The sequence below is a fragment of the Anguilla anguilla genome, chromosome 12, assembly GCF_013347855.1.
Source record: "Anguilla anguilla isolate fAngAng1 chromosome 12, fAngAng1.pri, whole genome shotgun sequence".
Taxonomy (NCBI): domain Eukaryota; kingdom Metazoa; phylum Chordata; class Actinopteri; order Anguilliformes; family Anguillidae; genus Anguilla; species Anguilla anguilla.
In genome coordinates, this window is record NC_049212.1 from 15,627,228 (window position 1) to 15,651,539 (window position 24,312).

Consider the following 24,312-nt stretch of genomic DNA (forward strand, 5'->3'; position numbering starts at 1 on the left):
AGGCCAGTTCGGTTCAGCAACTATTTCCTCCAGTCAGAGATTACAAACCTCTGGCTAGAAAAGTAACCCCAGATGACGGTAAGTGGCTTAAGAGTCAGTTTCAGGGTAGATTCACTGGAATTTCTTGGCTTCTGTCTCCTGAACCTGAAACTCAGCCTGAACCTCTGTTGCAGCTGTCTATTGAATGTCTCATAACCAACCATAAGCACCTAGGCAAAGATGGCATCCTTGTGGCTATGAAGATGTCAGTGGAGCAGAGAACTGCCATACAGTTTGCTACGGTGGGGCAGAGGGATAATCCACTCTGGCATGCACTGAGGAAAGGTCAGTTGACTGCAAGCAATTTTGGGTATGTGCTAATGGCGAAGTGTGTCAACTCCTCTCTCATATTCAAGGTCTGTGGATATCAGGACATCAACAGAGTAATGGCTGTACAGTGGGGCATAGCCAATAAGCAGAAAGGGATCAGTACCTTTGAGGAAGCCACAGACATGGAGGTCAGAAGGTCTGGTTTGTGGCTGGCTGACTCCAGGATCCTGGGCACCTCCACTGATGGTTTGGTAGGGGAGAATGACATCACTGAGGTGAAGTCCCCATACCAGTGGGGTGACCTCACCGTTCAGGAAGCATTCCTTCCTATTGTCATCAGGAAGATGGCGCCTACTGCCTCAAAGATGACCACCACTACTGGCACTAGGTACTGGGGCAGCTTCACATCTCAGGAAAGCACATCTGCTACTTCACCATCTGGAAATCCAGGCAGTGTGTCATCATGCCCATCCTCTGTGATGACTGTTGGCAGCCTAACTTGGGCATCCTGTAGTTGTTCTACAACGAGCACATGCTTCCACAGCTTTTGTAGGACTCATTGGCCTAAAACACTATCATTTTTCAAATAACAAATAATTTGTATATTTTGCCCTGAGGCTTGTCAGTATATGGTTACAGGGAAGCTAATGATCCAAAACAATCAACAAAGGAAATCAAAGCACAATGGTTGCTTTATTGAAATACTAAAAAGTAATGGAATGTGTTAAAGAGCAAGTAAACTATGTCTTAGGAAGGGATGAATTAATTTTTCTAACAACTTTACAAGCCACATGTAAGATAAAAAAGTTTTTTTTTTTTTTTAATGTAGCTTTTATTGAACCAAGTGGTGCACATGAAGATTAGAAATGTATTTTATCTTTTTAAATGAGAAGTGGCCTAGAGGCAACAAATAATGGGTCACAGATACTCAAACAATGATTTCAATATCTAGGAGCACATGCTTCCACAGCTTTTGTAGGACTCATTGGCCTAAAACATTATCATTTTTCAAATAACATATAATTTGTATATTTTGCCCTGAGGCTTGTCAGTATATGGTTACAGGGAAGCTAATGATCCAAAACAATCAACAAAGGAAATCAAAGCACAATGGTTGCTTTATTGAAATACTAAAAAGTAATGGAATGTGTTAAAGAGCAAGTAAACTATGTCTTAGGAAGGGATGAATTAATTTTTCTAACAACTTTACAAGCCACATGTAAGATAAAAAAGTTTTATTTTTTTTTAAATGTAGCCTTTATTGAACCAAGTGGTGCACATGAAGATTAGAAATGTATTTTATCTTTTTAAATGAGAAGTGGCCTAGAGGCAACAAATAATGGGTCACAGATACTCAAACAATGATTTCAATATCTAGGATATACAGTTCATGACGATTCACTTTGACAATTTGATAAGTTAAAACAAGTACAAGTTTCCAGCTGTTGTAGCATAACTGAATGCTGGTTTGTTTAACTCTGTGTAGTTTTGTGCCAGTTTGAAAAGTAAGGTAGGTGCTGAAGTATGAGGGTAATAATAAAGAAAGAACCTTTATAAAAAAATATATACCTGGGGCTCAGGTTTTTTACAACTTTTGTAAAGTCAGTTCTTTTTTCCAGAACTTCACCTTGTGGAACAGGTGCAGTTCATCATCTCTACATCTCTTGACATCTCATGATATCAAGAATACCAATTTTTAAGTAGTTCAAATGTAATTCTTGATATCAAAAATTCTTATTTTAAGTAGTTCAAATTGAATTCTTGATATCAAAAATAAGTTGAATAAAAGCTTAAATGGCTGCACATGAAAGCAGAGTGAGATTCAAAGGAGTCTGTTCTGTAAAATGCCATGTGACTGAAGGTCATAATCAGTGATGATCAGTCTACCTTAAGACAGGTGGGGGGTTGGCTTAAGGTTGTTGAATGACACCTGCCTAATCCAAACTCTACTCACCGTTTTCCATATACTAAGCCTGATCTCTGTTTTCGTCCGAGGTCCATCATGTCCACCAACAGGGCTTCTCATTCCACCTCTGTGCACCAGTACAATTATTTGAATGTTTTCCCATCCGGTGGGCGTGGTTTTCAGAGTATCTATAGCAGTGGAATGTGCCATTGTGGTACAACTGGAGGAGCTGCAGCTAAAGGTGGATCTGACTGTACAGTCATTAGTGGTGCTACGGGGGAGGGACATAATACCACCTTAACTAAACCTGGACTCAACTGAACCACATACCTGTGCACAGGACAGAGAAGTTGGATGCTTCGAATGTGAAGCTGACAGAGCCAAACTTCAAAAGACAGATGGTAGGTTACTACTGTTGCTATATTCTGTGATCTTTTATTACACTTATTGTGTTTTAATTGTGTTTGTAATCTCGGCTACATTGAAAATGAGGGCCTGGCCCTCAATTGTACCTCCGAGAATTTAAATAAAGGTTCTGACTGAGGTTGAAGATATGGACGCTGTGAATTTCCGGGGTCCTTGATCATTTCAACTGCGTAATGCCTGGGAGTTCATTATCTTGTTTCTGCAACAGCTTTCCAATGAAATTGGAATTGATAAATTAAAGTATAATACCTCTATTGCACATATTTGCTTCGAAAAGCTTAGGCTGCAATTTGTTACAAGAATTATAACATTTCCCTGGCAACACAAATTGTTTATTTGTAGCTTCACATGTATTTACTATCTGGAAAACAATCAGTCATACAGATTAGATGCAATGGTACTGGTACTTATACTCCAGCAATTTGGTCAGTCTAGCAAGTGGTAACTTTTAAAATCCCTTCAGACAAATAACACTACACTAGCCCTTTTAACTCTATAGCTATTTAAAGCTATTTAGTTATTTAAAGTTAAAAAAAAAAAAACTCACATAGGGCATGACATACATAAGGTAGCCAATTTCTATTCCAAATTGGTTTCACCCATCAATTTTGAAAGAACAATTGATCACTAAGCTGATGTCCGGGTTGTACACACACTCACACACACAGAAAATACATACTGGAGCTGTCTGTTTCACTCAATATTTCAGATTGCGCAGCTCGGCTTGACAGGTGGATTAACAATGAGAAAAAACGTCTGGCGAGTTTGTGGCCGAGTTTTCACAAAAGACTTGGCAAGCCACCTCAACTGGTGCGGCAGAAGTGACTTAAACAAGATGGTCATCAAGAACACAAATGCGAGGGCGCTGACTACTGGTAAGTTTAGGAGTAGCATCCACACCCACTAGTGCTTAATGATATTTACTGATTCAACCTCAGGCCTGTGAACATAGATCTGAGAGATTCTTCATTGAATCCTGGGGAAACAGGTGGGTGCCACGCTTGAGAACTTTGTGTTGACAGAACAATTTACAATCCCTTTAATCTTTGTATCGCTCATAAACTTTGCTCTCTCGCCTTATCAATGTTCTGTCAAAGCCAGATTTGGTCAACTGCCAGCTGGATCAGAGGTTAAAGTTAGGTTAGGGCTAAGCATGTTGTGGTTCTGATTAAGGTTAGGATAAGGGGTTAGAGAATGAAAGTCAATGGCATGTTCCTACAAGGTAGGAAAATATGGCACGACCTATCCACAGGTACTCTCAGCAAATCTCATGTCATTCTCAACAATATACAAATAGACATAATGTCACCATTAACTGGTTGTTGAGCACTAACATTAATTGAATCTCGGTTGAGATCTACATGTTATGCTGCTGCAAAACATTTTAAAGTCTAGATAAGTACCTGTTAATAATGTTACTTGAGGTTGATAATTGGTAAGTGATAATCCGTACAGCCGTGTTGAGTTTCTGTTATTCATTTCTTGATAATTATCAGTACAGCCATGTTGGGTTTCAGATTCAACTGATGTGCAGTTGACTTTAGTGAAAAATGGATGCAGCTGAGAGCCACTTGATATTTGACAGCTATTGACAGTAGTTGATAATACTTGCTGGCCAGTTGCTACATTGCAACATTGAGCGTCAGCGTTGGACAGTCCTAAAAAGTGTCAGTAAAGTGGGATCGGTGTTTAATTTTGTAAAGCAGTGTTTTAACTTCCTGCTTCCCACCCTAAAAGTGGTGTCTCCGAAGGGGAATCTGAAGCTGCTGCAGAGACTGAAATAGCACCACTCTCAATTTGTTTCTGCCACACATGTACAGTCATTTTGATAAATATCACACCTTTTAGAGGATCAATCCTGCGCCAATTAATATTTCTCTGTCATCATTGTGAGTTGGCTTCTGTCTGTCAAGTTGGTACACTCGTGGTGGAATTTCCCTTTAATCACCCACACTAGATACTAGAGAGATGCATAATACCTGCGTACTAGCAACCTGTCACAGATTGCAGGGACTTGCTTTGCACATAGTTCTGCTTTGAAATGGCACTGAGCAATATGTCAGGGAAAGTGATGGCAGTTGCACTATATTTCTGTCACTTATCGTTTGAAAATCAAACTAGCATTTGGAATCTAGCGAAATGAGTGTTCAAACTGCCATGATGTGTTCCAATTCAAAATTGAAGTGCAGTTTTCTGTCTCTCAAGGGTGATATATTGAAGGCCAAGTCACCCAATAGGAAATGGGCGTATGGAACATTCTCAAATAGTGCTCATGGATTGACAAATTTTAACTGTGCATGTGTTATGCCCCAATTTCTTAGCAGGATATGACAACAGTGACATCTCCATTTAGCTTCCTTGCTCTCTCTTGCTTGCAGACTATCCAAACCAAATCGATTACATTAAAATTGTGCTAAGAGGGATCAGCAAGAGCACATTTATAATAGAGGATTCTGACCGCATAAACGTTCTTATTTACTTATACCACTTACATTTACACCACCCTTGTTAGCATTATTATTATTATTATTATTATTATTATTATTATTATTATTATTATTATTATTCTTCTTCTTCTTCTTCTTCTTCTTCTTCTTCTTCTTCTTCTTCTTCTTCTTCTTCTTCTTCTTCTTCTTCTTCTTCTTCTTCTTCTTCTTCTTCTTCTTCTTCTTCTTCTTCTTCTTCTTGCCTTATTATTGTGGTTGGTATCCAGCTTAAGTTTGCATTGCCGCCACCTGCTGCTCCGGAGTGTGGATCAAAGCCTCTATAACAGTGGTGTCAAACTCGTTGCCATGGAGGGCCGTGTGTATGCAGGTTTTCATTCCAGCCTCGGATCTTGATTATATAATTAGTTAAATTATTTGCTGAATTAGGGATGCAGGTTTGTGCACAATGGTGACCCGACGTCTATGGTGACCCGCATTGTCTAAATAAAAATTTTCTTATATTCTGTGCTTCAATGCAGTTAAACGCATATGGCTGAATGAGTAATTGGACTCAATTAAGGCAGCATTAATTGGTTGGAATGAAAACCTGCATACACGGCCCTCCATGGCAACAAGTTTGACACCACTGCTCTATAACCTTTCCCCTAATCCTGTGACTTATTATCATTACGTGACAGCTATTTTGACTGATATTTTCCACAATTTTCACAAAGCTAATCCCTCATTTGCGCTTCCCGTACCTTAGCTAACATTACCTCCTTTACCTGTGAAACCATCCCTCAGTGCATCATGACATATTCTGCAGTTTCTTCAACCTGACATAAATCACATAGCCCTATTGCATGCATTACAATCATCTTTAATGTTTCATTTAACAGACTGTGCCCTAGCCTTAACCATGTAATGATGATTTACTTTCACCTGTTTGACCCAACCTGTCTAGTTATATTGACTCTTTTCTGAATCTGATATGTGTCTATCTTTTACATTATTATCCCAGTGAGTTTGCCATATTTCTATTTCCCTAGTTTGAGTTATGCATTTTGCCTCTGCCTTACTGATTTTAATTGGGGCTTCTCTTTACTCTTTCCCCAAAGTACTCTTGGTGAGAACATCAACAGACTTGTTTCCCCTTGCCCCAAAATGAGGTGGAACCCATATAAAATTTACTGTAATGCCCTTCTGGACTATTTTATTATGTATTTGTAGATTGTCAAATAATATGTTCTCCCTACTAGAATTAAATGACTTTGATATCGCTGAAACCATTATATGGTTGAATCTGTGCATATGAGGACTTTCTTAGGTTTAGCTTTGATAACCCATTGTAGTGCATCTCCACTGAACAGACACTAAGAAATTTTGTGGTGTGTTTAAGTACTTCCACTTTCTAAGCTGGACAGAGCCCTGGTCTCACTGCAGTTAGAATAGATAATGTGTTACCAGTTATTGTAATCACCTACAGTTGTGGTTGCATGCCAGCTAAACCACTCCGTCTCCGCCTGCAGATGGCGCCCTAATCCCACCACCATTCCACACAACAACTGACTGACGAGTTTCTAAAGAAAGCTGTTTCTTTTTGACCATTTTTTAAACCAAAACTGATACTAGATGATGTAGCAACTGAAAGAAAGATATTTTTAGCTTAATTAAACAGCACAATTGCTTTCAGCTGCATTTGATATAATGGGCTCTAGTACCAAATAAGTACATTAGCACGGATACTTAAAGATGAGGTAACACTGTGTACTGTCAGTACACTGGAGTAATGGCTTCTGAAAATGTGGCTTTGCAACGATATGCAAAGATTTAATTTAAAAAAACAACAACAAAAAAAAAAAACAGTTATTTCGAACAGTAATAGTAATTTGTAACATTATCTGTCATGGTTCTGTTTCTGTCTCTGTTTTTTCCTGTTGGGCCGCCAGATGGCGGCACTTCTGTTTTGTGTCCTGCACGTTCCCCTGTTGGTTAATTGTATTATTGCTTTCAATTATTTTATTGTCTCGTTATTTAATCATCGTCCCCACCTGCCTCTCGTTTCCCCTTCCCTCTGGTTTGATTGTTCTTTGAGTTCACCTGTGTCTTGTTACCCCTGTCTATTTAACTTTGTCCCCTTGATTCGGGAGCTGGTTCCTTGTGTTTGTTCCCGACTTGTGTTTGTTCTGACCGTATGTTCCTGCCCGTGGTTTTAACCTGCTTGTGCTTCTGCCGTTTGATTTCTGTTCTTGTGAAGTTCAGTTTTTTAATATTCTTTTAGTTTTTGTTATATGGCCCTCGTAGCTCTTTGTTTGTTCTGTTTTTTGTTAGTAAAGTCTTATTTGTATCTACATTTTTGAGTTTCGTGTTTGTTCCCACTCTGCGCTTGGGTCCTAGCCCCCGTTTCGTGACAATTATCAATGTCTTGGCTGTATTTTAAAAATAATCTAATGCTACCTTGGTGAATGAAAGTATCAGTTTCTTTCAAAAACATAATTTCTCAGTGATTCCAAACATTTGAATAGTAGTGTATATATATATATATATATATACAACCAATTAAAAATTAAAGGAAAAACCTGAATAAATGAGTGAAGAAACATATTGAAGGCAGAAGACTGCTCAACTGGGTTGTGTTTCAATAGGAAAAGTGACTAAAGTTGCAGCTGCATTTAGATCTATGGGAAAGATATCAGTAAATAGGCTGGTACTTAAGATGTGAAGTGACAAAATAAATGGTTTTTTTAACGTATTTTTTCAAATATGTATGTTAGACCCAGCCTCATTCCTGCAATGGTCCGATCATGACAGTGTTTTTGTCCTACAGCACAGTGGGGAACATTGTGCTGATACAATATGGGCACTTATCTCAAAAGATATGAGACCTGGATAGATATTTTCCACTTCAGATTCTGAATACCCTCTGAATGACCTGAGTCATGGAACAAATCCCTGCAGTTAAATCCCTTTTTATTTATCTGTGAATTATCTATTTCTAAATTTTTTATTTTTTTATTTTTTTATTATTTTTTTATTTATTTATTTATTTTTTAATTTACTGTTAATAAAGTGTAGATATATATATAATATTAATAATATATTTAATATTATGTTACGCAAAACACAAATCAAGATGTGCTAATTGGTCTGTTATCATCTCCAATTATTTTAATATTCTAATGCCATAAATATTGATATTTTCTTATCTCCAGTGCTTATAGTTATCTTCTTATATTTATTTATATGAACTTACATTTCTGTATTCATATTTGAATACATTATGAGATTAGGTATTGTACCCACCAGTAGACAAAGCTTTTAGCATTATATCAAATCAAACTTATTTGATGATGTCATTATTTTTGACTGTGATGAACCAGGAGAATGACTGTTCCTTGGATGCCTGCAGCCTGAAGCAGGGCTACCCTGACTGGTAGCTCAGTCAGCCTATGATCCACCATGTCGTTCATCTCTGAAATTGATTACTGAGACTCCTAAGGCTAATTAGGAAAATCCCTGACTTCAAAGTTGTTTTTGCCAATTTATTTTCATACATGCAAAGACTGCAATAGTGTTTTGAGAGGCTATGGGAATTTCCCCATCCCCTCCCAAATCGAGCAAGCAGATCATAAAAAAATAGTTCATTGTTTCTTCTAGAAAAACTGCAGATTGAAGTAAATAGTCTGCTGAAATAGTGAACTAACTGTCTGGACAATTCATTGATTGTTGTATGAGTATAAAACAGTCCAAAATTATCATTTGCAGATGTGTAAGTCATCCTATTGGTTCATGGCATTTGAAAAGGGAGCTTTAAAGAAACCACCCAGTTGAACTTTACCACTTAAGTGCCTTATATTACATTACATTTCATCATATTGCACTCTATTTAGCAGATGATCTTAGGACATATGAGAAGCATGAAGTTGATTTCACATGATTAAAATGAGCAATAGTGTTAACAACATTTCAAGACCAGTAATGATGCAATATCACTAAAATGCTAGTGCAAGTTGTATCTTGACAGAGAACCCATATAAAAATTGTCAATATATGCATAAGAGAAACATGAAACCATAAAAATACCATAACCTGAATTTGTACAAAAGGAGGGAGGGAGTGCTATGGGATGTGGATGGGAGAGCAACCAAGATAAAGTCTGAAGAACTGGATCTTCAGTCTGCATCAGAAAATGGCCAATGATTCCGCTATCTTGACCACTTTGGAAGTTTATTTGACCGCTGTTTTAGGTGCAGCACAAGCAGGCATTGTGACTGGGGGAAGTGGCCGTGCAGAGAGGGGAGAGCCACTTACCTCAAGGTTGTGCAAAAGAAAGATCCTGGCTGAGTTATAGGGTTTGAAGATTTATTGAAAGCACAGTGGAGTGGTTGCATTTACTGCCCTGTATGCTAGTACCAACGTTTTAAAGTTGATATGAGCTGCAACAGTTTGGCAGTGAGGTGAGATGACAAGTGTTACATTTACTAGGCTAAATGTGAAATTCAAGGACAATTGTGAATCCTATATTTTTTTTTACCAATCAGCAGAAAAAAACTTCAGAAAAAGCCAACATCATCTGCTCTTTCCTTCCTGCTACAGTAATTTCATCCTGCCTTAATCATTGGCCTTGTTTATGGCCTGCTTTATGGCCTGTGATTGCTGTCATTCACCGGTCACCAAAAGCATTTTCTTCCTCCTCCAGCCTTTTATGATTACAGCCTGAGGTTAAGACCGTGTTTACAAAAGACAGACAGAAGAAGACCAACCCATTTACAACAGTATTGAAACCTTGGCATTCTGTTGCCTCAAAATGGCAACAGAATGTACGACTGTGTAATAGGTAAAGAATCTGAATCTGTAACCTGAAGGTCGCAGGTTCGATTCCCAGGTTGGACACTGTTGTTGTACCTTTGAGGTACTTAACCTGCATATATCTAGCTGTATAAATGGATGCAATGTGAGTTGTTCTGGAGTGTTGGCTAAATGCCTGTAATGTAATGTAATGCCTCAGTAGTTTAACATGCGCTATGAATCCTTACTTTAGAAATTTCCAGGCCGTCCTGCTCCCACTGACTGTGCTCCTGTTCAGTAGGTTTAGATAGAGCAGATGAAGATTTAGTGGCCAGTGTCAATTTTTTTATTTAAACATAGGCCTAGTATGGAATTGTAATTTCCCTCATCTGTGTTCATAGTCAGCCTGTGTGTGGAACAAGGATAAGTGACGGCATCTTTTTTGTTCTACAGAATGCAGCATTTTTGTTTTAGATCTGCCTGATCTAATGAGAGACACCTAGAAGTGAAGGGAAGCTGTGAAATTGTGAGCTGTAAATATGGGACATTGAATCAAAGTAGTTTCTCTGATGTATTCATTCTTGGTGTTTGCAACAAGGGGTTTTGGACAACATAAGCTAAGTGCACAGCATTTTAACAACAGATTCTGATTGCTGATGAAAATCGGTGCGATTTTGTGAGGTTTTCCACAAGCTATTATTCAAGCTACAAACTTTTATTCAAGACAAAATGTTTAGCTTCATGATAAGTATTTTTGCGATAAAATATAAACATGATAAAGCATATCAATAAAGAAATCGCTACTTATTTCAGAATTTATATACACAAATGGTGTCTTACTCATGACTGAACCAAAATACAAACGTTTAACAAATGTGGCCTTTGGGAAAAGCCAATGGAGAAGAGCAAGCAAGATGAAGCAAACAGAGCCGGTGTAGACGCCACAAGTAACATGCTGTGCTGCGTTCTGCATACCTGTGGCTACTGTGCGTGTAGTAGAGATCAGCCCTAATCTGTGAAGATAGCAACTACAATGTGAATGCTAGTTATACCGCCTACAGATAACAATGTGTGTCCGGGTATCACAGCAGTCATAAAGCAGTTCACAGGCAGGTGAAACAGAAAACACCTGTTATCTAGCTGAAACAAGCCTATTTTCAGACACTGCATAGCCTACTGCAGACCAAATAATAAATATGCCAAGAGCATTAATACAGTAAATAAAATGATTTGTGTGAGTTATTTGGAACTGTGAGTTTGTAGACTCTCCTAAGTAACTTCACTGGGTTTACTTTGCCTGAAACCATTTCTCTGGCGATAGGATTTATTGTGCGCATACATCATATACATATAATTGTAGAAAGTTATACAGTGTCATGAAAAAATAGTTGCACCCTTCGTTATTTCCTCTATTATTGCATATTTTATCTCTTTGAATGGTTTCAGATCTTTTGACGAAATGTAATATTAGGCAAAGGGAACTTGAGTAAACACAGAACACATTTAAATTGTAATTTCATTAATTAATGAAAAGTTATTAAACACCCACATGACCAAGTAATCTCCCCATTAAACTTAATGAATGGTTGCACCACCTTTAGCAGCAATAAAACAACAAGTGTGCTTGTAGAAACATTGTGGTGACTACTTCACTAAGGTTCAATATCAGTGAGGTTTAGATTTAACACGGCTGGCTGTAATCATGTAATCATCAGTCAGAATTTAATTTTGGTTTAATTGAGTAACTGAGGGGGCAATTATAATTTCACATGAGTGATAGGGGTGCTTGATAACTTTTTTCATAAATGTACATGTATCATTAACACAGATGACTAACGCAGACAGATATATAATAAGCACCAGTAGTTTTCCTGGTTTCTCCCTGTGACTCATCTTGGAGACCCAGTTTTACTGCACGTCAGTACTGATAGACTGATTGACTGTAACCGGATAACTGCCAGTTCAAGGGCAGGTGAGTGTTGGAAAACATGGGAGCCATAGTTTACCCCCCCCCCCCCCCCCCCCCCCAACCCACCCCGAGGTGTCTCATCTTGTAGTGGGCCAGTTACAGACAATCTTGCTTGTCTACCACCAAATACAGTTAAATTCACTTTGTGTAGTATCTTCTACCCTCTACTTCAGTCCAATTTCCCCACACCTTGTTTCTTCCCCCCAATGTCTGCTTACATCCCCCTGTGATGTGTATTCATTTAAGGTAATGACCATTTGGCCCTTTGTTTCCTTTATGGAACAGGGTATAATAATTCACTGTCATTCTCCGTCATTTGTTGGTTGTTTGTTTATCTGTACTTGGGTAACAGACCCACTAGTTCCTTAAACTACCTATTTGAAAACAAAGAAGTGCCTGCATTTATCTTTCTACTTACAAAAGTACGGCAGAATAAACTGAACTCTTAAAAATTCCACAGTGAGGGGTTAGCAAAAGGGTAACAGGTACTGTTTAAGGGTATGTACTGCTTTGGGGACACATGTACAGGAAGACTCACCAACAGACACTCAAGCGCACTGGCGAGCCGGAGACACAGCCACGCACACACTCTCTCTCACACAAACACACACAGACAGATATGCTTACATGCACACACACAGGACACAAACACACTCTGCGCAGGCCCCATGGCATTTATGAGCTGTGTGCTTCACACTGTTTAGCAGGTGATAAGAAGAATCACTCCCCACTGAATGCATTTATCTCAGTATACATTTATTTATTTAGTGACTTATATCTCCACCTGGGGGAGTTACTACATGCTTTAATGTAAAATAAATAAGAAATTGTATTGATTATGATATTATATATGATTCAGTTAATTGGAAGCTTTGAAATATTGTGAATGGGTAGAGGGCCAATATTGCAGTTTTGGGGGATTTCCAACTGCTTTTCTTTTGCAGGAACTGGTGATTGATTAGTGATAGACACGGAGCAGATTTTCCATTCACCCATGACCTGATGACCACATAGGAAAGTACTCAAAAAGATTATTTTGGACGAGGCACATTTATACATTTTTTATGGTTTGCTCTCAAAACTGTCCCAGATTCATGTTGAAGGGGACAAGGAAAGATCTGTATAATTTAGTAGTCATTGCCATACCATATAAAAAAACCAGAGTATTGTTTTGATTGCATGAACTGCGCATGACGTCTACCCCTTAAATACAATTACAGCACATTTCAACTAATGGTGGCTGGCAGCATGTGGTTTAAAAGAAAGTATCTATGTGTCTGTGCCCTTCTGAATTGAGCGAGGACACTGCAGGCATGAGACTGACTGAATACAATAGAGTATTAAGCCATATAAAGTAGCATAACAGACTGGGAAACATTGGTGCTTCAATTTGGTAAAAACATTGTGTACAAGGTCTAGAAATGTGATGACTCTGTGCTAGTGGCACAATAAAAATAACAGAGATCTGGATCTTCTCGGTATACACTGACCAAGTACCCACAGTACTCAAAAGAGAATCGGAGGAGCTCAAAGAAGCATCTTATTGTATAAAAGGATTGCATAAGAGAAGCATATGACCCTGGTGGGGAGGGAGACGCCCGGGCTCTATATAAACTGTGTTTCCAGCTCACAGGTTCACAACCGTCTTCAGATCTGTCATTCTTTACCCCCCTGATCTCAGCTATGGCTTCTGTCAATGCGAAAGGTAAGCCATGATTTCCAGGGTTATGGATGGGCTTTGCTACTGGCTTCTAATTTTAGTCCTTTCTTATTTCAATAAGACTGTGGATGTGTGTAATTGGCACAAATTTGTGCAGAAAAATTCAGCCCAAACAGTCCTGTGATTCAGTCCACTTGTTAATATTTTGTTTTCATGCTAGAGCTAAATAGGACTGAGCCACCCTGCTTCATGGCAATAATGCCATACTTGAAATATGTGTACATAAAATATCCATAAAAATGTTTTTTTTTTGTTTTTTTTACAACTACAAAAAATTTTTTGCAGAAGAATTTCATTAACGATTAATTAGGTGTACTTTTTCAAATGTTCCAAAATGGTGTGTTCTATCTAGAGCGTAACAGACCAAAATTTTGCCAGTATAGATAGAACACAGGCCTTGCACGTTGACTGCATAGTCACTACGTTATTTCCTAGAGAGAATGAAAAGACATTTGAAAGATGGCAGAGACGGAGTGACAGCAAACAAGCGAGTCATCGCCTGCTTTTCAACAAGTGTCAATCACAAATTAAGCGTGTTTACCTTCGGTACTTCAGTTTTGTTTAGAATAATTTTGTGGTTGAATTGCATGATGGCACCACAAAACCGGTGGGTTTTTTAAAGAGAGCCAGCCTTAGCTCAGAGCTTGTGGACATGCTAACATTTCTGCATTGCAATGCTGTGGAACCACTCTACCTTCATGGTTGGACTCCTGTTGAAACCAATTGATGTGTTGAACCCATTCGATATACAGTAACAAAGTAGCAAACACTTTGTGTTTTATGTTTTAATAATAGCTGTGTGTAATATCACACATGCTGTTTGCGGTGTTGTCGTCGCTTTTGGTACAATCTGGCTTGTTGAAAATTAATTTATCCAGTAGGTGATAATATAAGCTTTCTAGCAATGTATAACATGTCTAATTTTACTTTTGGAATAGCTTTCATTTTTATAAACATTTTAGTTTTAAAGCCCAGAATAACTAATAGTTTTGTCTCATCATCACCACCTTACACATTCACTTTGTGATAGCAGTAAAAGACACTGCACCCGCGAAACGTTATCACTGAGTTCTGTCATTTTATAATTACATATTACTATTCTTGAGAACATCTTGAGTATAGCTAACCCATATGTTTGCTGATAGACCTAGCTGATGTTGTTTTCTGGATTAAGTTCATTAATATTTTTTTTTTTTTAAAGAGGAATTCTATGGTTCTTTTCTTAGATATAACTGTAGAGTAATAGGCTCTTGATTCTAATTTTACAGGAAATTGTATAAATGTGAGGTCACATGCACAGCTGTATGAAGGCAGTATGAAGTCTTCACTCTCATGGTGCCCTCCCACTACCATGTGTATTTCATTGCCTGTGTGTGCACGGAAGCAGTCTTTCCTCGTGAGGTTATGATCCATATGTTGACAAGATAGTGAAATGTGTTTGTCAATAGTTAATTATGTGAACAATATAGTTGATTCTAGCACTCGTCGTTTGCAGTTACGGGCTGAAAAGAATATTTGCTATTCTTCTGTAGGTGCGGCTGTTCTTATAAAACTATCAACGGCATTACGAATTCTTTTTGCATGTTGTCCTCTAAATGCATTTGTAATGTTACTATAGGAGGTACCAGGTTGAGAGGTAACTGTTCTTGTGCGGAGCACAAAGCCATGGGGAAACAAAGAGTTCTTGCGTGGGGTGCAGAGTTATAGGGTAAGAGTGTTCCTACATTAGGTACAGACTGTGTCCTTCTTGCAGGTGCGAAGGGTTACTTCACAAATGAGCACGGCCTGCCCTGCATAGAGAAGCTGGTGCGCTCGGCGGATGAGGTCCCGGACCCCATTGGCACCACTGTCTGTGGCCACATCCCAGCCTGGATCAGTGGCAGCTTCCTACGCAATGGACCTGGCAAGTTTGAGTTTGGCAACAAGAGGTGAGCGGGGGCATAAGTCCGAAAAGGGAAAACGTAAGACCCATAAAGAGGTGGGGTTAATGAAAGTGGGATGGCAGACAATATTTATATCAAGTCGGTCATCCTCAGGTGTACAACTGTAAGCCCAGAGTAGTGACCACAGGTGTTATGAAGGCAGACATCAGTATACCAGGCATATGTGTACAGCACAGGTTAATAGAGGGTTAACATGGCTAACACGGTAGGCTGCTTTTGTAGACCTGCATTCAAATGCAAAACTTAGAAAGCTGATGATAAGAACAGTCTAGTCCGCCCATTTGTGGTCGGCTCAACATTTACCATTTAATACATTTTACTTTTGGTTAAATTGAGCATGGAATATGAGCCTCACGATGTGCCATTGTGATATCCTGTACCCCCCATGGGGGAGCTGTAATGCCATATATAATATTCATGGCTGCAGCAAGCTCTAAGCACCTTTCTCTCGGCAGCTTTAACCACTGGTTTGACGGGATGGCACTCATGCACCAGTTCAGGATCGAGGGTGGTCAGGTGACCTACAGGAGTCGCTTTCTGCACAGCCACTCGTACCGGGCCAACAGTGAGCATGACCGCATTGTGGTGTCCGAGTTCGGCACCACCTCTGTGCCGGACCCCTGCAAGAACTTTTTCCAGCGCTTCCTGTCGCGTTTTGAAATGCTGCGTGAGTCACAGCCCGTCCTGAATTACAGTGCCAGTTGCCTGAACTTGGATCTCATGAATCTTTCAGTGAGGAGGAAGTTCTGAGGTTTGGTGATGTTCCAGCACTCTACCCACTAAACACGATGACAGAAATGTCTCTCATACTGAAGAAAATAAATTAATTTCAATCACTTTTTTTTTACAAGAACCAATAATGTACGGTCACTCTGTACACAATGACGGCAAATTTTTCATTCACATGAACCCATGACAGCAATTTATAGGACAGGTTGTCTTTGGAAATACTCTGCTATACTTTGTCTCAACCAGGGACTAAACTGCAAAAGAGTGTCATTACATACTATAACCAATGAGAAGTAGGACATTTATTTCACCAGTGTCATGACATTTTATGTGAACATGTGGGTGCTCCTGAACAAAGTACACAAACGGCACATTAGATTCTGCAAAGTCAGACTGAACCCAGAGCCTTTTCAGTGACTGCTTTCAATACATTTTCAAACTTCGTTCATTCCATTTTGCACTGACAGATTCATTGTAGAGACCCATGATGTGTTCAGTGTAAAGGTTCATTGTAAATGAGCATTACCTCCCAGTGAACTCTCTGTGAACTGTTTCCCTTGCAGAAACAGATAATGCTAATATCAGCTTCACCAAATACAAGGGAGACTTCTATGTCAGCACAGAGACCAACTTCATGCACAAGATAAACCCTGAGACCCTGGAAACAAATGAAAAGGTACGCCCCGCCCAGTGACACCTGTGCAGAAGAGATCTCCTCACTTTATCTGATCTCATCAACTGCTGTAGTTAAGTATTAGTTAGACTCACTTACAGAGCTGTCAACTTAACACTGGTCTTGGATATATTTACATTTCATTCAACTAAAACTCTTTTTGGAAATAAATTTGAACTATTTGGGCTAATGCAGAAATGTGTTTATTTTGTAAATTTTGTTAATACTTTATCCACGCTTTAAAGGAAATTCAGACACAGCTGTTTTAAATGATTCAATGATTAAAGGTCCAGGCAACTGGATTCAAATTGTGGTTATACTCCCCAGAAGTGACAATTGATTGTCTTCTTAATATTTCTTTCGGGTTTTTAACCCAATTATAGCCATTAAATTGTCATAAACACTATTAGATTATTGTGACCTTTTCAGCAGATAAGGACAGGGTGCCTGTGTATCCTGCTTTCATTAACATTCATATCTGTAAGACACGTCATATGCAAACCATTCCTCATCGCTAGCTAGGTTAGAGTCGGTTAGAGCAGTAACCTTACACTACCATATAAAAAGGAAAGAACATAAACAAGGCTTTACCATCGTATAGTTAAACCTGAAGATCATTCAATGTGTAATAATGTTGGAATGCTGAACTACTGTACACTAACATTAGACTGTATAGCAATCTCAAACTCCGGACATTACACCCAAATAAAGAACGTCTTTGATTCAGCATGACTAAGCTTGAAAGCTATTTAATTGTCGTTACTTAATGGTAGGCCTACTTCTGATCCACCGTGTTCTGTGACTATTTCCAGGCAAGAATGGGCACTGCAAATACTGTATGTGTTATTGTAATATAGTGCCCATGGTCTCCAGAAATAAAACCCATTTCCTGTAGGTCTCTTTATTTTTGTGAAAAGAAAAAAAGCATATTGCTTTCTCTGAATCCAGAAAAGGGGCAATGCTTTGGCAGTTTCGAGTGAGCTTGCCTTACCCGCACAAAAGTGGCAAGCGAGTCATTTACATATCACATGCAGAAACGATTTCACTGGACTTAAGGTTTTTGTTCCGTAGCCAACACCCAGTTAACCCAGCGCACTTAAAACCAACAATTAAATGATTTGCAAAAATCATTTAAAAATATTTCTCGGCCATTTAGCATTAGAACAACACATCAACAAAGAATTTCCAGATTTCAGTTTCCTGGACCTTTAAGTGAATGTGGAAGTATTTGGGCCACATGCAATTCCAGAGGTATGTTCTTTTAAAATGGTAGATACTGGTATTGAGGTCTTGTGCTCAACAGGTAGACTGGAGCAAGTTCATTGCGGTAAATGGGGCAACAGCTCACCCACACAATGACCCTGATGGCACCACGTATAACATGGGCAACTCCTACACCAAAAAAGGTCAGTGGCATCCTGACTTTATACCAGCCACTGACCACACAAGTCAGGGGATTACTGCGTGGTGGCCATTAAACTGAAATTGGTTATGTTATATTTAATACTGTGTCAGTTACATTGAAACCGGTTATGAATGTGTCTGCTGTACTGTGTGCTTTACCATGAAACAGGTTTGAATGTATGTACGGTGCAATGTGAATTAGAGTGAAACTGGTTATACATGCAGTTGGAATACTGTGTGGAATACTGAAATGGATTACTGTAAAAATAGTACAAAAAAAACCCTCAATTTCCAAAGTTCACATCCAACCCTGTCTTATTTGGATTACATTAGTTTAGATGGGTCCAATTGGAACATGTACACTGAAAATTAATTTAACAGCTAATTGTGTAGCTATCACACCAAACTGTGTCTCTGCTTTCACACCAAACCAGAGGAAACCGTCCTAAATCACGTTTTCTCTCAGGTGCATTTTACAACATCATCCGTGTACCCCCGGAGAAGGCCAGTCCAGAAGACACCCTAGAGGGAGCCAAGGTGATCTGTAACATCCGATCAGTGGAGAAGGGGAAACCTTCCTACTACCACAGCTTTGGTGAGCCCCAGAGTCACTCATAAGCACATCACATATTATTTACCAATTTCAGAAGTATAGAAACGTTTGGGTATTTACTTGCATGCATGTTTCAGAATGTAGTGTAAAAATATATACATTCGCACATTCTCTTATTGTGCATTTCATATTTAATGTTACTTTTACATGAAATCTCTCTTTGCACAAATCCTGCTCATTGACATGTCATTGCTTGATTGGTCATAAGGAGGACTCAATTTCACAGCAAAGTGCTTCAAAACTCCTCCTAAACCAGGAGACAATAGCAAACATTACAATAAAATGTGGTCAGACGTGAATGCTTGTTTTGTGTTGAGGGAACGGTCAGGTCTGGACAGAACACCTATTGAAGAGCATAACTGTTCATCTCTTGGTTGTGTCATTTCAGCAATGTCAGAGAACTATATAGTGTTCATCGAACAGCCAATAAAAATGGACCTGAAGAAAATCATAATGGGAAAACTGTGGGGAAGAGAGATAAGCAAAGCAGTGTACTGGGACCCCAAGCAGGACACCGTGTTCCATGTAATCAACAAGCACACCGGCAAGGTGTGTCCTGGCATTGCAGTCACTGCCCCGTGGCTATGCTAATGCTGTCTTCACTGTCCCACATCTCTTAATATAGTTACTATAGAAACAGATGTTCAGTGTGTATTTAATGCATGCACAGGTCATCAGTATGCACAGTTAGGAAATGTTGTATTGACAATTTTAGAGCTGGAATAAGCGAGGGGGCTTAGCAGAAGTGTGGACTTGGAAGGCTCCAAGACTTCACTTTGAAGTCCAGGATAATGAAACAACGGTACTACTAGAGAACTGTGTACCCACTGGCTGCAGAATGCTGGTAAACCTAGATTAGGGATGATGGTAGAGACCTACTTCACTGGTATTATCCCCCATCAGTGGTCTACAGTGCAGACTATAGTGCTAGCCCGGTGTATTCTTTGTATTCTTTGATGATGCAGGGCTGACAGATCAATTAAATTGCGGTGAATGACTGCTTGCTCCTGTTCTGTTGCAGGTGAGCGCAGTCACGTACTACACCAACCCCCTGTCCACCTTCCACCAAATTAATGCGTTTGAGGAGGACGGTTTCCTGGTGATGGACATGTGCGCCACTGATGATGGAAAAGCCATCAACAATTACAACATCCAGAACCTGCGTCAGTCAGGCGACGCTCTGGACGAGGTGTGTCACATAAACCCACGCTGTCACACTGAATACTGAACACATATAAAGATACACATAGATACTCTCGCATACGCTTGTTTCATGCATTCAGGTATAAATTCACCTACACACACAAACTGGCCAGAGAGCATGATTCTGATCGTGCTTGTGGTCTTGCCCTATGTGACTGGCTGGTTGAGGTTGAAGCTTGGCATTTCTGTTGAAGGTGTACAACACCCTATGCAAAGTCTTCCCCCGTCGATTCGTCCTGCCTCTCAATGTAAATGCTGACACCCCGCTGGGCGAGAATCTCAACACCCGCAGCAACAGCTCTGCCACCGCAATTTGCATAGCCAAGAACAAGGTGAGCTGGGATCAAGTGCACGTTTGTGTTTCAGTTTGAAGTGGGAACGATGTGACATTAACAAGGAGCAGTGCTGTTCAGCAGTGTAACGAGTCTTATCTGCAGGTGTGCTGTGTCCATGAAGATCTCCATGGTGATGACCTCAAAGACCTCGGCGGGTTGGAGTTTCCGCAGATCAATTACACCAAGTACAACACCCGGCCGTACCGCTACTTTTACGGCTGCGGCTTCAATCACCTGGTGGGCGACTCCCTAATCAAGATGGACCTGCAGGACAAAACGCTGAAGGTCAGGTTCCCTCTGACAGTCCTCAATAGCCTTCCACTAAGGCAAATACACAACTTTTCACACCCCATGCTATCCTTCCACTCTCACACTCTCCGCCTTTTTTCATATTCTGTCTGGATGTGATGATGGGATGTAAGAGAATAAATGCAATGCCACCAGCTCATGTTCTCTCTTTCTTTCTGGTATCAGTTGTGGAAGCATGCAGGGCTGTACCCATCAGAACCAGTCTTTGTCCCATCACCTGACGCCGTGGAGGAAGATGATGGCGTCATTATGTCTGTAGTCATCACTCCCACAGTGGTAAGAGCAAAACTGTCCTGGAGGCACATGCCTGCAAGTCACCAAACCACAGACAGACTTGTCTGGCACATATTCACCGCTGAACTACAGACTAGCCTAACACATGTACACATACCTTTGCACCACTGAACAGAAAATGGGTCTCTTTACCATGACATAGCCGAAATCTCAGATGCATGAGACAGTCAGTCACAGTCACCACACATCAGAGTATGGTTATGATGACATGCCACTGCATTTTTACATTTGTCGAAACCCAAAACTTTAGAACCCACCGAATAGTTTAATAGGGTGTATGCCTATGGAATTCAAACACAGCGGACTGTTTATGAGCAGTTCAAATAAAGGGTTTTATTCCATGTCACAATATCAAGCTGCCCCCTCCAATCTTGCTGTAAATTCTGCAGATAAAGACCTTTCACTCTTTTTTTTGTTTTGACTACTTAATGTATTTTACCTGTTATTTAAGTGCTTTCAGATAAATTGGTGTTTGTAATGACTTAAAACAATGTTTTTTTAAAGATGTGAATAATTACTTTTAAATGGTGCAATTATTTATTTATTAAAATCTAATGTTAAGTACAGTTTCACAGTGACAAAATAAAAGACAATAATAGGTTTCATAATCTGGCCTGTGAGTAATTGTTCTAAAAGGGAGTCTGATGGTGACCCAGGCTGATTAACAAGTTATAATTTTTCCTAGGAAAAGAGCACCTTCCTTCTAGTTCTGGATGCCAGGACATTTGAGGAGTTGGGCAGAGCTGAGGTGCCAATCAACATCCCTTACGGCTTCCATGGCATGTTCAACTCCACAGCGTAGGCCAGCCTCCGACCCAGGGCTGAAGAACTGTATTCACCGGCAGCAATGTACAGAGAACAGCAGGGCACGCTGTGCCTACAGAGTGGTGCACAGCACAGCTGGCACAAAGCCACTGCACTATCCTGCAGCACAGCTACTCAGCGATATAAACCTATAATATATAAATGCCTAACAGAGCTGCAACACCACACTCCACACCAGACCTGGGTCAAATGCCTATTTGTTTTGGATTCAAATACTTTTCTGTGCTCTATTGATCTTGCCTGGTGTAACTGAGCCTGCCAATATGACCAGAATGCGAGGTTTGCAATTTCGAGAGTATTTAATTAGTTCCAATACACTAGACAAGACTATGAATCCAAAACAAATATGTATTTTACCCAGGTTTGCTCCACACACATTAATGACACAGACTCGTGTTTTACCATGGGTCCATTGGATTTGGCGTTTCAAACCAAACCGTTGCCATTCAACATTCATGGGTTGCACTAATTTATGTCTATATAAATCCATCTTGTGCCTTTCAACAACAAGCAAATTATGTGGAAATGACAGTTAGGATATGTGAATAATTGTGAAGCATTAGGTCTAGTATGTGCATGACTTTACAGCCTAGTCTTTTTCTTTTGAAATATGGCAGAACTACTACTTGTACAAACTGAACTTTTCTGTTTTCTTTTGATCCTTGTACTGTTCAATTTGTATATCATTTCACTTATGATTTGTTTTGAATTATGACTATTGTTGTATTATTTTATCCACAAGATCAAGTAACATGATGATCACATTTTTGAGAAAATGAATGAACTGAATGAACTGAAATGAAATGAAATATACATTTGCTCATGCTCATTCATACATTTGAGCACATAATCATGTGCAACCATGAAACATCTCTAATATTAAAAAACAAAAATTGTAAAATTATGGTGTGCTCATTTGTTTTTATCAGTTGATCACAAATAAAACATACGTCATTTTTACTGAAATCTCTAATCTTTTTGAGGGATCCTCCAATCTGGACACTCAAATCCATATCTGGCCCTGACTGTTCTACTCGGGAGCCTTGTCTTTCCAGTACTTAACGCTGTATCAAAAACACTGGTAAAATATACTATATTAAATCCTTTTTTGATGAGAAGAGTGAACACTAAAATGCTGGATGCACATATCAAATTCGTGTCAAAGTGCAATTTACTTAAGAATAAGTATACCACACCTCAGTTACAGAAAGGAATTCATGCATTCAAAATTCAAGTTCAACAATAAATAAAAACATTCCATCTACATAGTACATTTAGTCAGACTGGGCAGACAGAGAAAATGAGTTTGCAAGTTCTTATAAATTTCAAATAACTGCACTTTGAACTTCTTTAGAACAGCAGAAACCAACTTGTTAACATTTTAAAGTTACAAACATGCCTTAAAGATCCCACATGCTGACTTCTTGCTTGCGCGTAGGATAGTGAGAGGACAGTGATGTTTATCCCTGGCTGTGCGTATGTAAGGTAATGACAGGACAGTGGTGTCTATCTCTGGCTGTGTGTGTGTAGGGTAGTGACAGGACAGTGGTGTCTATCTCTGGCTGTGTGTGTGTAGGGTAGTGACAGGACAGTGGTGTCTATCACTGGCTCTGTGTGTGTAGGGTAGTGACAGGACAGTGGTGTCTATCTCTGGCTGTGTGTGTGTAGGGTAGTGACAGGACAGCGGTGTCTATCACTGGCTCTGTGTGTGTAGGGTAGTGACAGGACAGTGGTGTCTATCACTGGCTCTGTGTGTGTAGGGTAGTGACAGGACAGTGGTGTCTATCCCTGGCTGTGTGTGTGTGTAGGGTAGTGACGGGACAGTGGAGTCTCTCTCTGGCTGTGTGGTGGGGCAGTGTGAGAATGGGAGGATCTATCACAGCAGTTTGTCAGAAATGACAGCCAGTGAACGCCTCAGCTGCTCCTTCCTCTCCATAAGATGGGACTCCAGTCCCTTCACCTCTTTCACTATGTCCTCCAGTTCTCTGACTTGCGAACCATCTACGGCTGCCCTCTCACTGCAAGAAGGATAATAATGGGATCAGTAAGAGCAATACTGGACTGAACTGACAGTATACAGTGCCTTCCATGGATCTCTTAAGTGCTTTACAGATATTGGGGAATTTGTCACGCCAAAGAATTTGTAATGAGAATATCAATCACTTCTGTTTTATATATTTTGTACCGTAAGAGGGCAGACAGGAACAAGTACAGAACAAGTGGCACTATGAAGCTCTACCCTAAAAAACTCGCATATAAATTTATAACAAGAAAATATTAAGACTCATTTTCAGAGTCTTTAGAGATATTTGAGAAATATAGGTATTTTATTTTTTAATTTATTTACAAAGTGTGGTTTTGTCAAATAAAGCTTTAAGTTTATATATTTTATATCTGATTAATTTATGCTTGACATAGATTGGGCATTTGCTTAACTACA

At 39.5% G+C, this 24,312-nt stretch overlaps 1 protein-coding gene across 3 annotated transcripts; it reads left to right on the forward strand.

Annotated features, from left to right (window-relative positions):
• The first annotated feature begins 1,958 nt into the window (after window positions 1–1,958).
• On the forward strand, window positions 1,959–22,773 carry LOC118209519 (beta,beta-carotene 9',10'-oxygenase-like). 3 transcript variants are annotated; one of them, XM_035384855.1, is made up of 13 exons: window positions 1,959–2,616; window positions 3,351–3,516; window positions 15,298–15,472; window positions 15,943–16,154; window positions 16,780–16,892; window positions 18,193–18,295; window positions 18,760–18,888; window positions 19,295–19,455; window positions 19,928–20,095; window positions 20,304–20,441; window positions 20,547–20,729; window positions 20,919–21,029; window positions 21,733–22,773. In XM_035384855.1, exons 1-13 carry the CDS (start codon window positions 2,614–2,616, stop codon window positions 21,847–21,849), a joined length of 1,779 nt encoding a protein of 592 aa, XP_035240746.1. In that variant the 5' UTR covers window positions 1,959–2,613; the 3' UTR covers window positions 21,850–22,773. The 3 variants fall into 3 exon arrangements, with proteins under 3 accessions (XP_035240746.1, XP_035240748.1, XP_035240747.1); XM_035384857.1 differs by lacking the exon at window positions 3,351–3,516 and having other exon boundaries at window positions 2,551–2,616; XM_035384856.1 differs by lacking the exons at window positions 1,959–2,616; window positions 3,351–3,516 and adding an exon at window positions 13,261–13,529.
• The last annotated feature ends 1,539 nt before the right edge of the window (window positions 22,774–24,312 follow it).